This window comes from Anarhichas minor, unplaced genomic scaffold (genome assembly GCF_050575085.1).
Source record: "Anarhichas minor isolate MPS153535 unplaced genomic scaffold, ASM5057508v1 ptg000003l, whole genome shotgun sequence".
NCBI lineage: Eukaryota > Metazoa > Chordata > Actinopteri > Perciformes > Anarhichadidae > Anarhichas > Anarhichas minor.
The window spans coordinates 3,890,512-3,906,960 of record NW_027466449.1 but is presented as its reverse complement, the minus strand read 5'-3'; the positions used below and the strand labels follow the sequence as shown (position 1 = coordinate 3,906,960).

Genomic DNA, 16,449 nt, shown 5'->3' with positions numbered 1-16,449 from the left:
AAACATTTGAAGAATCACAAAACATGTTTTTTTTTATATACACATAAGGTCAATGAATAACATAATCCTATTTAACACATAGTGTTTACAGACTATTTTTTTGCACAGACCAAAATACTTTTAAGTCCATAGTGCAAACCTCAAACAAATTAACCCTTGGGGTTTTACAAAAGTGTTGTCTACAACCATATCTTTGAAACCCCAAAGAGGATTGCATTTTAAAAAGCTCAAAGACTTCAGTCTCTCTAAGATCTGTGCTCGTGTGCTCTCTGGCATTAAACGCGAAATGAGCTAAATGCTGAATGAAATTATTGTACAGCGACTCCAACAATTCGTGATCGCTAAGGCATACAGATACAAATGGCATAAATAACATCACAAAATACATAACACGCATGAGGTGAATGAATGTCCATCTAATCTACCAAGGTCTCCACATGGCAGCGTTGACCGCCTGTGGTGCTGACTGCGCTCGGCTGGGAGCCACTGCGCCGCCGCAGCCGCCGCTGCTGCTGCGGGACTGGCTCTCCATTCTGGAGCTGAAGCTGGATTTGAGGCTCAAGAGTCTCTGTTGGATCTGAGGGAGAGTCCTGGAGCTCTGAGCGCAACAGTTCAGGCAGGTCGGGGTGACGGCGGTGGACATGGACTGCTGGACGAATTCGTTCACCCGCTGACACGCGTCTTGATCCAGACTCGTTTTGGGAAGCATGGTGGAGACGCGCTGGAGGCAGGCTTTGAAGCCGTCCTTGTAACTGTCTGCAGAATCTGGAGGGAAAAGAGATTTCATTAGTGACTTGAATTTAATGTGAAGACCACAATCTCAGATAAGATGGTTTGCGCGATGCGTTAGTTCAAGAGATGAGGCGTACCTTTGACGGGAGAGGAAGGAAGGTCTCTGAGGAAGCGGACTGTCATTTCCAGAATATCAGCTTTCTCCAGCTTGGAGTAGCGTGCGTTGTCTTTGCCAACCAGAGGAAGAATCAGGCTTTTCAAATGACTGAGACTGTCGTTGATACGAGCACGCCTTCTCTTCTCCAGCAAGGGTTTAAGAGTCTAGAAGAAATAATGAAAACACGTTATTCAGCTGCACTTTAAAAAAGGTTCAAATGAGAAAACATTTCCAGTAACATATAAGCACAGTGTCTCTCTTTCTCTTACCTTTCTCAGTTCGTTGGCTTGTTTTCTCTGGGCCACGGTGGACCTGGCAGGGAGAGGCTGGCCGGCCTCGGTAGTGATGCTGGGACTCATTTCGTTTGCTGCTTGTTGTTGTGCTTTTTTGAGGGGAGATACTTGCTCTTGCAGCGGCTGCGCTGAAGTGTGCTGCAGAGCTGGAGAGCCTCCTATTTATGTGGGTCCGGCGCGTCAGGGGGGCGGGAACACAAGCCATTGTGCTGGGCGTTTGACACATGGAGGGGCGATGCCTTTGGGAGATGAGCGGAGCTCCCGTCTGGACCATCTGGTCCCTTTGGGACCCTGCGTCTACACCGCTGGTATGCGGAGCTTCGTGATGATGTTGCACTTTATTGCGTTTGAAATATAAAGCTTTAACGTTCATCCAATATCCACCCCGCACACAAGCCTTATAACAACGCTGTGTTTCTAACAGATTATATCAGCTCCTCTTTTGTAATATTCATCAGGATTGCTTCTTTATTCGCCTGCATGGCTTTGTTGTTAAATTGACACTCTTTCTGTTTATTACCCAGTTTATTATTATTATTATTGTTTTGCATTGATCATTTCCACAAATGAGCGTCCACATCTCTAAAACAAAAAGTGTAATGAGATATGCCCGAGTTGCACTGTTATGGATAAACAATTAAAAAAGTTAGAGACACATTATCAATATACGTACATTCAATCAGTTTATTTATGCTAATGGTCTCGATTTGTCAATCCGCCACAACAAAAGAACCTGAACCCGATGAGTGATTCTGAGGTGACAGGACTAATCTATTCCTCCAATAAATAAACCAGATACCCAAGCGACGCTATGTATGAATTAACATCTGCTTGTGCACCCTCGGCAGCTTGTTTCCAATATCAACAACACGATGTTTACCTGGAACAGTGGGGGAGGAGACGGGAGTGACGTGACAACCTGCAACACACGCAGCGAGGTGCGCGCATCTGCGGACTATGAACGTAGTATGTATACACACACACACACACGCACACACACAGTAATCATGCAGCACACAAGCCATGCTATAACACAACACGGTGAGGAATAGAATAGGCATCTGATTCAGTACAAAACTGGACCTCTTTTGAAGTGAGAATCCCTTTAAAACTACAATATTAAACAACGTAGATATTCAAAAGTTAAAATAAACAGATTTTATTTTGACATCCTCGAAGACTTTCAGCCAATCTCTGCTGCAGACCATCAAACACAGCGCAGTGAGCTGCCGATTCACGCGCTCGGCACGCGCCACAAGAGCGCAACAGATGGGAGCCCCCCCCCCCCCTTCTTCTCATGTTCCGTCTCTACACACCAGACACACCCCCTCCTCTGTTTCCCACTGCTTCACCGCTTTGCCGCTGCTCCCATCAGCATCCCGGCTCATCATCAATGTGCTTCAACTACGTTTTTCGTCTTTTTTGGAGGGGGGAGGTTTTGGGTCTCAGCGCATAGACACAATGGCACAGTGATGGCCTATATACGTTAATACAAAGCAGACCAAGTAAAAACATCACTGCCCAACAAGATGCTAAACGGACGTCCATATAATACGATACAAGACACCAAATGAAACTCCATCTTTTAGATATAGCAAACTGTTTACGCACAAAAGGCTTACTGAAACACTTCCAACCTCAAGGCTTAAGGGGATATAAAGAGCGGGAACATGCTCAACACACTGAAAGATCAATTACATTTCAGTTGATGTATTTACATGAGGAAACAGATATGTAGTTCAACACGTTCTTATCATTTTGGTAAACACAACGTTGCTCCTCGGTTGCAAGCTGTCCTGCTGTAGCTTGAGGGGATTCAACCCTCTCATTTTTTTCCAAGCATTATAGATGCGCGGTTTCGCACGCGTCCTGCCCCATGGGGCCCCAAATAACTGCCATCAAGTCCAGTCTGGGAACGGACCCTTAGAGATAAAAACCCCAAAAAAGTGCACGAGAGGCTTCGGTTGGGACCCTTTTTGTCCTTGTTCCAGCGTGGGTATCCATCTGTGCAAGCTGAGAGCACAGTGATCCTTTGTTGAAGGACGTACAGAACAGTGGACTTTTACAGCAAGTGTATGGGAGAGGGATATGATTAGCTTCTTTTTTTTCTTCTTGTTAAACTACAGGCTATTGAATTCAATACCTGACGATTTGTCAGATTTACGTCGAATAAAGGAAAAACTAAATGTATTAATAGGCCTATGGCCTAAGGATTATCATTACAAGGAACAACATAATTAACAGTTTGGGGCAAGAGTATAATCTGGAGCAAAAAGTTCAAATGTATTTTATGTATTCCCAGAAAATATCAAAAATCTTAACCTGTGAGTTTGAGAACATACTTCTGATAAATGAGAATTTGATCGTATAAACGGCATGAGACTGACACGAGCCACTGCGATCAGACAGATGGATCCTGCGCTGGTTTATTGATGCGTGAAACCAAAAGCGTAGCCGGACTCTCTGCCTTGCTGAGGGCGATGGTGCAACACTGCGGCTATGGAGAGTTACAGACTTCCGGTTTACCAGACTTCATAGTGGGTCTGTAGCTGAAAGGAAGGGTGTCTGGCATCCCAAGCCAAAATATATGCCAACATTATCCGCATCATACTGAAGCGTCTGTCGACCGCTGGCTGGAGTTTGATTACAGCATTGAGACAGCCAAGTCTGAATGGACTTCCTATTGTTCCCATGCAGTGTGTGATCAAATCCAACTTGATTTTATATATTAAAATGTATTAAAATGATAATTTATCGTATTAGGACGTCCTTTTAGCACCTTATTGTGCAGTGTTGTTTTTACTTGGTCTGCTTTGTATCCCCCCCCCCCCCCCCCCCCCCCCCCCCCAAAAAAAAGCCATAGCTTAAATCTAAAATGTAGATTATACATTTTGCATGGGCGTAAAGAATGATATATTTCTTGTGATTCCCATGAGATGGTTGAAAATGGATGATGGATGAAATGCTGAAAGAAATTAAATATAAAATATTATATATTATATATATATTAAATATAATTAAAAAACAATTCCATGTTGAAATGGTTTGAGGCGCGGTGTGTTTTAGCTGCAAATTGTCACTTCTGTTTTCTTGTAAATAACGAGGATGAAATAAGAATTTCTGTATATTCCCAAATCCTAACAGTATTGTACTGTTAAATGCAGGACATAGATTTTAATTTTGGCGCCAAAATCAATCTTGAACATCATCAGTATGCTACTGATTTGAAGGTATCATGCAGTATTTTTGTTTTAGAAGTAATAGAGGGAAAGAAGCCATGCAACCATCTTCATCATTTAATCATTGTTCATCCACCTCAAACAAACAGATGAGTAATATCATGTTGAGAGGATACAATTATATTTGGCCATTTGGTGACCCAAAAGTGTTAAACTCTTGCTTACCTTAAATTAGTATAATCTAGTAAGCATCTGGCAGGCACAAGAGAGCATTTTTAGAGGAAGTTTGTCTTCATCAGATGTTTGAATATTTTGAAAATGTTTATAGGACTGCTTTTTCTTGAGGAGATTCAGTAAGTTAAAGCTAATGCTATACTTGCTTAATAATATCAACTAACATGTACTTTGCTGCAGTAGAGGAGACACATTACATTTTTATTTTGGCTATTTAACCTGTGGTGTTGTACTTGTTTCAGCCTTGCTTGTGAGTAAAACCCCATTTCAGTTAGTGAATCTGAATTTGCTGAAAGTTTTTTTAATTTTATTCTAATGTCAGCAACATCTTCTAAATGTAAATTAAGTCAAATGTAAATGCAGCACTAAGTTTTCTATGAGCATTGTGCTTAACAAGGGTCTACCACCTCAGCAGAGGCTTTACCGGCGAGTCCTCGTTTAATACTGTATAATCGAGCAATGGAGGGGAAGCAATTATAGTGTTAATGAACTAGTATGGGGTAATTTACAGAACATTGGCTTAAATGTGATTTTATTAGATTATTGGAGAATTTACTGATGTATACTGGAGTTTTTTTGTGTTGAACATGCTATATACAAACAACACCCAATATGTCGGTCACTTAATTAAACAATTCTCCTTGTCTGCATCAGTTTGGACAGATATGGATGGATGACATCAGACATGGATGGATGTTTCAGCACTGAAGGTTGAATCACCTGTGAGGGAGTCCAGCTGACCTCTATCACAGGCTTGCTGCCTTCTGCCTTATATCTTCAACCAACAATGTCAAGATCAAGCGACTGGACACTGGAATTTATTCAGCAGTATTGGGATTCCAACAGAGTATATTCATATTCTAAGTATTTAACTTTGGAAATTAACTGTAATTCAAATGCTTCTTTCACAAATAGTTCTAGTCATTCACTGAAATGCCAATACTTCCATGCGTTCCCTGATCTTTGTTTACTAGTGTTTATGGTTATTTTCTTTCTTTTAACAAAATGTTTGCAGCTGTCTTAAATTTAAATTGATGCCCCGAGAAAGGGTATCCACTTTTATTATTGGGTAGATTTGAAGTTATACTTTTTGCATTGTATTATATACGATACATCCTTTTAAAATGTTCTGATCCATAAAACACTTCACTTGATCACTTGTGTCCTCCTCGTTTGTGCTAGGTTTTTGATGGTGTATGCATTTTTTAATATGTTGCTAATTTAATACTGAAACACACATATTTTCAGTAGTTTGTCTCAATATAAATATGAAGAAAACTTGTCAGCGGTGTACTGTAACATATACAGTTAGAAACGGTTTGCGTAGATTACAATAGCAACACTGTAGAAACACAGTATATTACTGGCAGCTTACAGTAGCTAAAATATTACACTGTAAACCTCACTTTCTACTGTAGAAAATGGCAGTAATGTACTGTTGAATTACATGATGGTAGTTTCACTGTAAAACAGTTTACTGTATTTTTATGGGAACATTTGCAATACAACATGCAACAACGTATTTCAAAGGGTCTGTTTCTCCTGTTACAGTGAGATATTTGATTTCCATGTCAATTTATTGAAATTAATTTGACTTCTGTTGCAAATGGAAAAATATGTTTTAGGTTTAAAGCTGCACCAACTAAATAGCTGCCAACCGCATCTCAGTTCTTATCAGCAGATTGAGTTTGCATAGTATGATGAACACCATGAGACAAAGCTAAAAAAAAAAAAAAAAAAAAAAAAGCTGGTAAGCTTATTTATTATTTGTTTTTGAAGAGGAGGTCCCAAAACTGTCAGGGCCATGAACAAAGAAAACTAAAGGGATGTGGTTTAAGGGATCTTCTTGATATTGTAAGGGCATACACTTCGTGGCTTTTTTTCCAGAGCCTCATCTCTGATCAAGAGGAGACAGGTGTGGTTGACACTTTTGCTCCTTGTGGTGGTGCTTAATGAGGTGACCACTGTCCGTGGTGCTGAAGAGGGAGAGGGTGTTTTACCAGTTGAAAGCTGTCTGTGGGGATAAATTATTGTTCTTAAGTCACTCATTCAGGCCTGTCAGTACATTATGTTGGCCCTTATGTAGTAATTGTTCTTAGAAGGTCTGGATAATAAATACTTTGGTCTTTTCTTTTCTTTTGATGCCCAAAATGGCATCTCTACTGAAAGAAAAATCTGCAATGAAATGTGTTAATGAAATAGAGAAGAGTTTTCTATGTTTAGACTTTATCATGAGAGGAACTTATTAACGCTAATGAATCAACCTTCCAACATCGACACACCAGCTCTATTATGAGTCTAAGTGACATCAGTCAACATGGGTCTATAAGAAACAATCAAAAAGATCCATCTTCATAAAGTGTTTCTTTGTTCTATGTCAGTTATCCTGAGTGTGACATCAACAAATGCATAAAAGTGCTAATGACTGTTTTGGCCCTTTTATGTACAATCTAAACTTTTACAAGGGTGTCAATTATTTTATGTTATATGTGCATATAATATATATATGCATTATATTGAAAAATATTCTAATATTTGCTCCCCTCACTAACTGGTAATACATAAGCATTGTCAAAGTAGAATTCATGGCAGAGCTGTTCTTGGCATATAATCAGAGGCTATAAAAATGTATCTTTTATTTTATTGTAGATTAAAAATAGTCAAATATTCGTTTCCAAATGTTTTTGCATAGCCCCGTTTTGTATTGTTGGTTCGTTTTGTCAAGGCACTGATGAGACGCAGTCACTCTGATGCAAATGGAAGACCTATCAAAATTTGATATGAAGCTCCCCACGCCTAAAACAACGCTATAGTTTCATAAAGCATCTGCCACAGTGACGAAAACCCAAACTTGTTTTCTGCCGCACGAAGTCCATCCGACGTCACTGATTCTGTCCAAAGTCTGCGTCAGCATCCCTACAGGTCGCGTGCTAAATGAGACGGTAACAAAAGAGGTTTAATGATAAATTAAAGTGCTCTCTGAATAAAACGCCACTAACCAAGCAGCCCACATCATGAAACAAGTCACCTTTCTGTCAATATGGCATGCAAGTCTTTGACTTAAGTTAGTTAAACCTATAAATCAAAGAGTCTAAAAATATCTTAAATTGATGTCAAATTATTTCAGGGGCCTCATATATTCTAAACAATGCAATGTTGCGCTCTCTGCTTGCTATTTGAAGGATATAAGACTGTGCACTGCGTTTTGTTACACGTGATAGAAATCATGTTATACTTAAAACATGATAAAATACAGGCGTGGACAAAAATATACATTTTGAATGAAAGAACCCAGGTTTAGGTTGAATTATGTTTTTAACTGAATGAAAGACAAAGACTGGAGAGGTTTTGGAGATGTCATGCAAACACTAGTGGCGCTTTTATTACTTTACAATCGCGGTACCATTTAATACGTCTATTGTCACTGTCCCCAGTTGAAAAGGAAGTTTATTGCAGAGCATCGAGCCTGCATGGCGTCGTTTTCAGAGAAGCCTTTTTGCCTAATTGTACATTGCATAAATCAGAGGGATGGCTCAGACAGGATTTGAATATCCAACCAAGCCTAACCAAGCCAAAAGCCAAGCTGCAAGGCACAGCACACATCTGGTGGCGCACATTTGTTTTGCTCTTCAAAGTTGACAAAGGTAAACTTATAGCGTCGCATTGGCTTCTCCACCAATAGCAGTCGTTTCCAGCTCTGACACACATGTAATGCACCTCACTCAACAGAGTCAGTATAACACGCTATTAATGTTTAGGGAACAGACGTTGATGATACAAAAGCGACACTAAAACATACAACAATTGAATGTTTTTTGTTGTTGTTGATCATTTTGTTAATAAAATGCCTGGCGACGATATTAGAGATTAAAGCCGCCACACCTACAGTCGAGGTATTGGACAGGACAGGCGGCTTCTTGGCGGGTTTTTTGAATATGGGATTTCTGATCGAGTGGGATCCATTGTGCTGCCATATCAGGGGCACGAGAACAGCACGAGCCAGGAGAACAAAGGCAGCAGATGGCTTTCCTGCTCCGATGAATTATTTTTGAAGTGCAGGGACCATTAAGAATTGTCCAGGGGGAAATGAAAGAGTGGGAGGTTTGTATATTCTATGTTGCAGTAATGTCCAATATAGAAGAAAGATATTGTCAAAGTCTACTAATGATAAGGCAGATTTATTTTTATGTTTCCAAAAGTACTAATATCATTGCTGTAACTGCTCATAACAATGGAATACAAAAGGAATAAAGGGATCACATTTGGCCAAAACAAAAAGGATGCTCATCAACTCAAAATGTATTCATTGTTGCTATATGAGGGATGTGGGCCTTTCTCCGCTTTTCTAATTTTTTTGGAACATTTTTACAAGAAATTTATACTTTTATTACATTTTCAATTTAAAATGAACCTGGCCACAGCAAATAAGCAAATTGAATTGCTCTGCTTTTTGTACGAACAACCCAGTGAGACCCAAGCTTACAGTCTTAAAGCTTAAACAAAACAAAGAATATAGAATTTTAAATCTATATTTTTCTAGCTGCTGCATGGTCCTCCTGCAGTCCTTCAGGAGTGCGTCAGCAACGCTATGGAGGGGCGTGGCCTGAACGAGGTTTCCGCCCACAGAGAAAACGCGTCTCTGTCATTTGGTCCCAAACCTCGTGCTGCAAAAGGGCGCTCAATACAACCACAGTCTTCAACCAGCAACGACCTGCACGCGCCGCTGCATGGGCTTTAAATGACGAGCAGAGGGGCAACGAAGTCACACCCTGGTATGTTGTCTTTTCCTTTTAAATTATATTTATACCAGCTTGTGCTTTGAACATGTTACTTATGTGTAGTATATAAGGCTTAATATGATCTCAAGACACTGTGATTTACATTGAACCTAAGCCACTTGTCTCAATTAGCCGTTTTAATATGATATATGTGTATGGCTTAATACGAGAAATATATTGTCAGTATTTGATGTAACGCTGTCTGAGCTTAACTTATGAGATTTGTCGAACAAGTTGAAAACCTATAACCTGTTACTATACTATAACTATAACACGTGACTGTCAATGTTTGTATTATATTTTATTATATTGCAACATGAATATCTGCTATATTAACATGTGTTGCTAAAGTCAAATTACTGGGGACCTTATAACTTATAAAATAAAATAAACTGAGACAGAGAAAAACTATTTAAACTCCACCACATGTTCAGTCAATTTATTTCTTAATTTGCACTGAACTCTGACATTGTTAAAACGCCTGTCTTGTCAAATCAGTTGTCCTGTTTCTGTCAGTTGCTAATGAGCTTGAGTGTGAGAAAGTCTGACCGTAGAAATTCTCACTGCAGCTCACGGATGACTGGGTCCCTGTGGGAGAGATATCACGCCTGCATGGTGAGTTCAAGGGGACAGAAGACATCTAACTTGTGTAGAGAAGAAACAAGCTGCAACAACGTACCAATTCAGAAATGCGGCACGTTTATTCCTGCTTTTGTTGGTTAATTCTAGAAGTTTGCCTGTACTAAAAGTTTCAGGGATCATCATAAGGGAAACAACCACGAATTATAAGTTGCAACTATAAGTTATACAGAAAATGTGTCTATCTTTTGACAGGTTTCAGTCTGGATGGTTTTATGAAAGAAAATGTATGTCCATCTAAAAAGAAGGGAAAACTTATTTTCCACAACATTAGTTGCAATTGCTAAAAGGAGTTTATTGAATAGCCTATTTCAGTAAGGAACATGATCTAAATATAGACAATGTTAAAGTTCTCATATTTGTGTCTGAAAAAGCCCAAAATAGAGGCTTATAGACTTTTAATGTTTGTTCAGATTACTATCTTAAGTTTGGGGTGAAAAATCACTTCAATTCAGCATAACTTACTGAAATCAGGGCTATATAAAATGCAAGGTGAACTCTAGAATAAACAGTACATAACAGGAGGCTAAATGTGAGCATTTCAGAATGAAATGACTACAAAACCTGTGTTCAATTACTGCGATTGCATAATTTATGAAGAGTTTGAATTAAAAAGAGGCTTTTTGTATTCTGTGACATATTAAAAATGTAAATATAAAATGTATTACATTTACAATAAGATTGCCATATGTAGGTATAATATCAACTTCTTAATGCTCCATGCAGAGAATACTTTACAAAAGACTGCTTTAAGATGTTTTCCTGGCTTAAATTTGATTATTTTTAAGTTACCCAATTTTGGAAAACTGTGGACGGCATATATTGAATATGATGTATACTTTGTAATCTAAGCTGCTGTCCAAAAATAAAAAATTACAAAAAAAGAAATGCATTTTTAGTTCCAGATATGCCAATCCAAAAGACTAGTTAGGATAAGATTAAATTATGCAATAATATTTTGGAGATGGGAGGGTGGAAAAGGATAAATAAAGCGATTTCCTCTCGTTGTGTGTGTTGGTCTTCTTTCAGCTGCTTAATAAAGTTGATTTTGTCCAGTCTCTGTTTTTATGAACAATGTATGCCTCTTATGTGAATTGTATTCTTTATGTTGCATTAAGTAAACATATAGCTGATTCAATATTGTTAATATGTTAGATCATACACGCTTCTCTCCGTGGTTTATCATAGACTGAAGGCATCCTCCCAGCACGCGCCCAGGTTTACTCAAGCAAAAGCAATTAGGGCACGCGCCACCCAGCTCGGCAGTTGCAGATGGGCGCGAGGACCTGCTCTGTATGAATACAGGAATATATAGCCTACTATTGTTTTGTCAGTTTTAAAGGTGGTTTTAAAACCATGACGTCTGACGGGGTAAATGGAGTTTTAACAAAATATTATTGTCATTATTATTATTATCATTAATAATATTATTACTACTACCATGTTTATTATCATAATCATCAACTCAAATATTCAAACTCGAAATCAAATTGTCTGGTCATTATCGAGACTTGTCTTCTCATAAATAGGTTATGGTTGTGCGTCAGTCATAAAAATGTTAATTCATTATCTATCTGTGACAGGCATGGTCCGCTGTTTCAAAGCTCAGATATAGAGCAAAAATCATAAATTGTTCACTTTTACCAACGAGTTTCGTGTTCCTCTCTGGGTTGTACTGGATTGAACTGTTTCACCGCTGCAAACAGGCCGTGGGTTATACGTTAGAAGCAGCATGGACTTGAGCAGAAAATGTCATTATTTGAATGTTGCCGCGCAGCAGCAGATGTGACCATACAACAGATGGGGCCCACGCGCTGAATAATTGAGTCTAATTTGAATAACTGTCGCACGTCTGACGCGTGCAAGAAATGTCCCAGCTTTCCCAGGCTCCGAGGAAAAACCGTTGGCAGCCCCTTTCCAGTTCAATAGGGATTTAGTCTCTCACTGCTTGAAGTTGTGAGAGCGTCTTTGATGAAGCCTGGGAAAAGACTCCAGATCACCTACACATGATTAAATCCTGTGTCAACCCTTCATTGTAAAGCTGGTTGCAGCTGCACCAAAGACGTGTTCTGCGTTTCATGTCGACCTCATTTAGTAGACTGGCAAATAAATAGATAAACACACTTAGACAGTATGGTTAAGTTGGCAGAACAAATAGCCAATGGCAATAAAAATATAGGTGTCAAACTGTAGCCTATTAATTATGAACAGTTCCTTTTTTTAATCTGGGTCGGTATCAAATACTGTGGTTTTATTTATATTATTTATTTCTCTTGCAAAACAAAAAATCACTTTGATAATTAAATTAATCCACAATATGTATTTCTACTATCCAGTGAATAGTTGGTATGATAACAAATGCTATGTAGACTATGAAAAACAATAAATATATTCCACAAAATAAGATGCATTAGGTTGTTGCTCAAATAAGCCTCATCATAGAGGCCTGTAGGCTATGCTACATATTTGTTTATATCGCCTATCATTCCTGTAACATAAGATAGGCTATGTATTATGCTATAATGGCAGTGATGGAGTGCCCACTAAATCGTGTTAGGAAGTTATTGTCCACGTCCTTTAGGGAATTGTACCATTAGTCAGACCACTCGTGGGAATTCCCCCCTCACCTCCCCCTAAATCGGCGCGTGGTGTCTATGACAGTTGGACCAGTGCAACAGATGGGCCGGAGAGGCACGCGCCGAGCACGAGACTAACCCACCCCCCTCCATTACAGCAAACCCACCCACATCAGGCAGAAGCCGCTTAAGCGCAAAAATCAATCAACCTAATCTGACAGTGTGAAGAGGCAGAAAGTGCGGAACCTGGTGTGAGGATGCAAGTTTTCTTATTATGATGTTAGCTCTCAAAAGATCCTGTGAAAATATAAGAACGCGCCAAATATACATTGACCTATAAACAAGAATGAACACGAGTAAACTGGCTTGAATTTAAATAGCCTTTACATGGTGTGTAGATAAAAGCCAGCAGTTAAATTGGCCATAGCTTTGATAAACATGTATATACGTTACTTTAGTTTTTTTACTATGATGTCGTTATTCGGACATAGGCTATTCAATGTCCCAACGTGTGTGAGAGATGTGATTTAGAGAAACCAATACAAACTGTTGACTTGACACCTGAACACCTCCGCAGGTGCAGGTGTACCTTGGTGACTATGAAGCTTTCCTGCCACCGTTTGGTGATTAAAAGTATTACAGTTCATCACAACGTCAGGTTCATGCAACATGCGTATTTACTATATGATATATCAAGCACTCAAGACAACGTCAAATCAAACCAAATGTATAATGTGTGTGGTTTATTTTTAACATCTTGTATTTATGAACTGCAAGTGGAAGTAAAAGCTGAGCAGAGAAACGGTTTAAATGTGTAAGACATGGCTTAGGTTGAGTTATTTGACTGTGTGAGTGAGTACATTTATCTCTGACACACATCCAGTGGTGGCAGGCATACTCCTCCATCCTTACATCTACTCTGTTACAAGTAAAAGTCCTCCATTCAAAATTATACTCGAGTAAAAATGTTAGCAGCCAAATGTCTAAAGTATAAAAATAATCATTATAAAACGGTCCCATGTTATATCTTAAATTATTGGATTATTGTTACGTACATCCATTAATCTGTAAGCATAAAGTTTGTATGTCGTTAGGTACTAAAATGAAGACTCATATTGTAGGTTATATGTTTTGTACATACAATCTAAATCCTCAAAGTAACTAATGTCAGATTAAAGTAGTGAAGTAAAAATCCTTCTCTTGAGTGGATTGGAGGTAACGTTGCATAAACTGGAGATACTCAAGACGCGTTTTCTTAAAAGTGTACTTAATTACTTGAGTAAATGTAATGAGCTATTTCCACAACTGCACACATCACAACAAATCATTGCAATTGCAATATTGTTATCACTTTATTAATCTCCCAGAAGTAAATAGTTCCACTCTTGGCAGGATTTGTATGCATCAGCTGCTCGTGCACACAGTTATAGTAAAGACTTAAAGGTTCTTTGTGACCACAACAATTTCATTTAGCAAAATAATAAACGTTTACTAGTAGTAAGAATAAACGTATTCTATTGTGATATACAGGATCTATAGTTACAAAAGGAAAGAGAGATGGGTTTTATATTATTTTCACAGAAGCAGAAAATGATGTTTTTCTTGACAGTTAATAACAACAACAAATAAATAATAACGATGATAATAATAATAAGAGATAGCTCCACAACAAGATATATTTGACAACCCCTCACTAAACAGACAAATTCCACAAGTGTAACAATTTTCCAAAAGCTCAATTTTACTACAGGCCAGCAGATGGCCCTCTACTGTGTACACCGACTGTGGGTGTCCAGCGGTGCTGATTTCAGAGCCCACATGTAAAATTAATGCCGTTGAGGCCGCATGCAAACAAGACTGGGTGTGTGTTCAAAAAGTCCATTGCTAAATTAGTAGCCGCGGGTCTGTAGTACTTGACTGACACCCACCACCACAGTGGGCAGTGGGCTTTACTCAGGGCTCCAAGAAGCGCCTCTCCGTACTGGCCCTTTAACTTCTGAGCCGATTTCCAGAAAGCAACAACCTGTAACAGGCTCAGTGATCCTCCCCCTGATGGATTATTTAACCGGCACTCTGAGTCCCATGTCGCCATCTGCTATAGCAAGAAAAACACTGCGGAATATTCTTCGAGGCACATGACGTTGGCAAACAGGGTGAATAAACGCATTAAAACAAAGATAGTTTGGTGGGACGCATACACCAAAACGTGCGCAACAGGTGTTCAGCATCCCGTGGGCGCCAGAGAGAAAAGACGCGGATAAATAAATGAGCCACATCGTCGGGCAAAACATAGAAAGCAGGTCAGTTTATCGCTCAGATAAATAACAGTGGACTGAGTTGTATTTCAACATGTAAAATATATCGCGTATTTAAATGTGTATGAACGGAAACTGTCATCGCCTTTGGTCATTTGGCTCTGCGATGATGAGGTGGAGCGGCTGCTGAGTTTCCCCGCAAAACCAACCGGGTGACTGACATGATCTGAAACTTTGTAAATACAATGCCGACCCCCATCAGCGCGGTGAACTGATCGGGCTCAACGCAGGCCACTAAAGGAAGGAGTCGTCCGATCTGCAGGAGCAGCGATGGTCGTGGAGGGGGACATAACGCTGCTCGCCGCAAGGCAAGGGGACGTGCAGACTCTCAAATTGCAATTAGCGCAAAAAGCGCTCACCAGCGACGTCGCGGACGTGCTGGGTGCTTCACCGGTCCACCACGCCGCCCGAGCAGGGAAACTAACCTGCCTGCGCTTCCTGGTGGAGGAGGCAGGGCTGGCGGGTAACTGCCTGGCGAACAACGGGGCAAGCCCGGCGCATGACGCGGCAGCCACCGGCAACCTGGCCTGCTTACAGTGGCTGCTGACCCAGGGTGGATGTCGGCCAGAGGTGAGTGGTCTTAAGCCTTAGTTGTACATGATGCAGGGCAGCGGACTGTAGCTTAATTCATTATTTTTTTCTTTTTGTGTTGCTGTTCAAAACAGCCACTTCCACAGATGGTCAGTTGACCACAGTGCCAATAAATAGGTTTTTAAATCGAATCATGACACCATTTATTCGTAGTCCACAAGGTTCTGCACCATCGTTTTATATACTGAGTGGTGATCTGTAGTTTGTTTGTAACAAAAGCAAACCTGCTCTAAAATGGCAACTGCCTGCAAAAAAAACAAAACACCAATAACAGATTAAGCATCAATACATACAAAGATAACAAACATGGTGACCTTAAGTACATTTGGTTAAAAACAAACACACACACGCACAAGGGTCTGAATGCATTTTTGTTAATTGCTGTTCTGATGACATACCACAAAAAACAAATCATCCATCTTTTGTTGCTGTTTGTTGAAATCCACTCTGCTGCACTGTCGCGTGTTCCCGTGATGAAGTATGCAAAACTGGATTTGCAAAAGTAATTTTTACAAAGCACACACAGTAACGCACAAAAGGGCACACACACAAATACATAATGACGTTTATATGATGAACGATGGTGTAGTTTGATACGATAGCGGGCAAGATGTTTGGTAAGGAGTCTAGTTATACCTTCATGATTAAACCTTATCACCTTATCACCTCCATGTCTCTGCTGGTAGCAAGAAGCAAAGTATTCACATCAGGGAAGGAATGCAGCAGACACCTTGAAGGAGTCAGTAAAAGCTGTAATACACTTTGGTGTTCTCTGAAGTAAACCCTCGTGTACCACTAAGTTTATGTGTACATATATACCTGCAGCCATTGTGCCTCTACTGTTATTGTAGTATTTTTCTATAATACGTTGTTTATCTTTAGTAACACAATGAAATTCGTAATTTGCTACGCCTGCTTACACTATGCAGAGCATGCTGCAAGGTATCCCAGCACG

General features: G+C 39.7%; 2 protein-coding genes across 2 annotated transcripts in view; one reads left to right on the top strand and one right to left on the bottom strand.

The window, feature by feature from the left end:
- Positions 1-421: 421 nt before the first annotated feature.
- LOC142948727 (transcription factor HES-2-like) lies at positions 422-1,387 on the bottom strand. Its single transcript, XM_076090865.1, has 3 exons — positions 1,159-1,387; positions 870-1,053; positions 422-765 (listed from the first exon to the last, which is right to left on the bottom strand). The coding sequence occupies exons 1-3, from the start codon at positions 1,246-1,248 to the stop codon at positions 422-424; spliced, it is 618 nt and encodes a 205-aa protein (XP_075946980.1). The 5' UTR covers positions 1,249-1,387.
- A 13,786-nt stretch (positions 1,388-15,173) lies between these two features.
- espn (espin) overlaps positions 15,174-16,449 on the top strand; it is a 37,480-nt gene continuing 36,204 nt past the window's right edge. The window contains exon 1 of the mRNA XM_076090854.1: positions 15,174-15,473. Within this exon, the coding sequence (XP_075946969.1) occupies positions 15,174-15,473 (300 nt within the window). The remainder of the gene's footprint in view (positions 15,474-16,449) is intronic.

What these genes read in the sequence shown, in the direction of transcription:
- LOC142948727 (XM_076090865.1), bottom strand. Translation starts at nt 1,248, where the DNA reads ATGAGTCCCAGCATCACTACCGAGGCCGGCCAGCCTCTCCCTGCCAGG. An exon ending in AAGCCAACGAACTGAGAAAG is followed by an intron (nt 1,054 to 1,158) that starts GTAAGAGAAAGA and finishes TATTTCTTCTAG; the next exon opens with ACTCTTAAACCCTTGCTGGA. An exon ending in TCCTTCCTCTCCCGTCAAAG is followed by an intron (nt 766 to 869) that starts GTACGCCTCATC and finishes TTTTCCCTCCAG; the next exon opens with ATTCTGCAGACAGTTACAAG.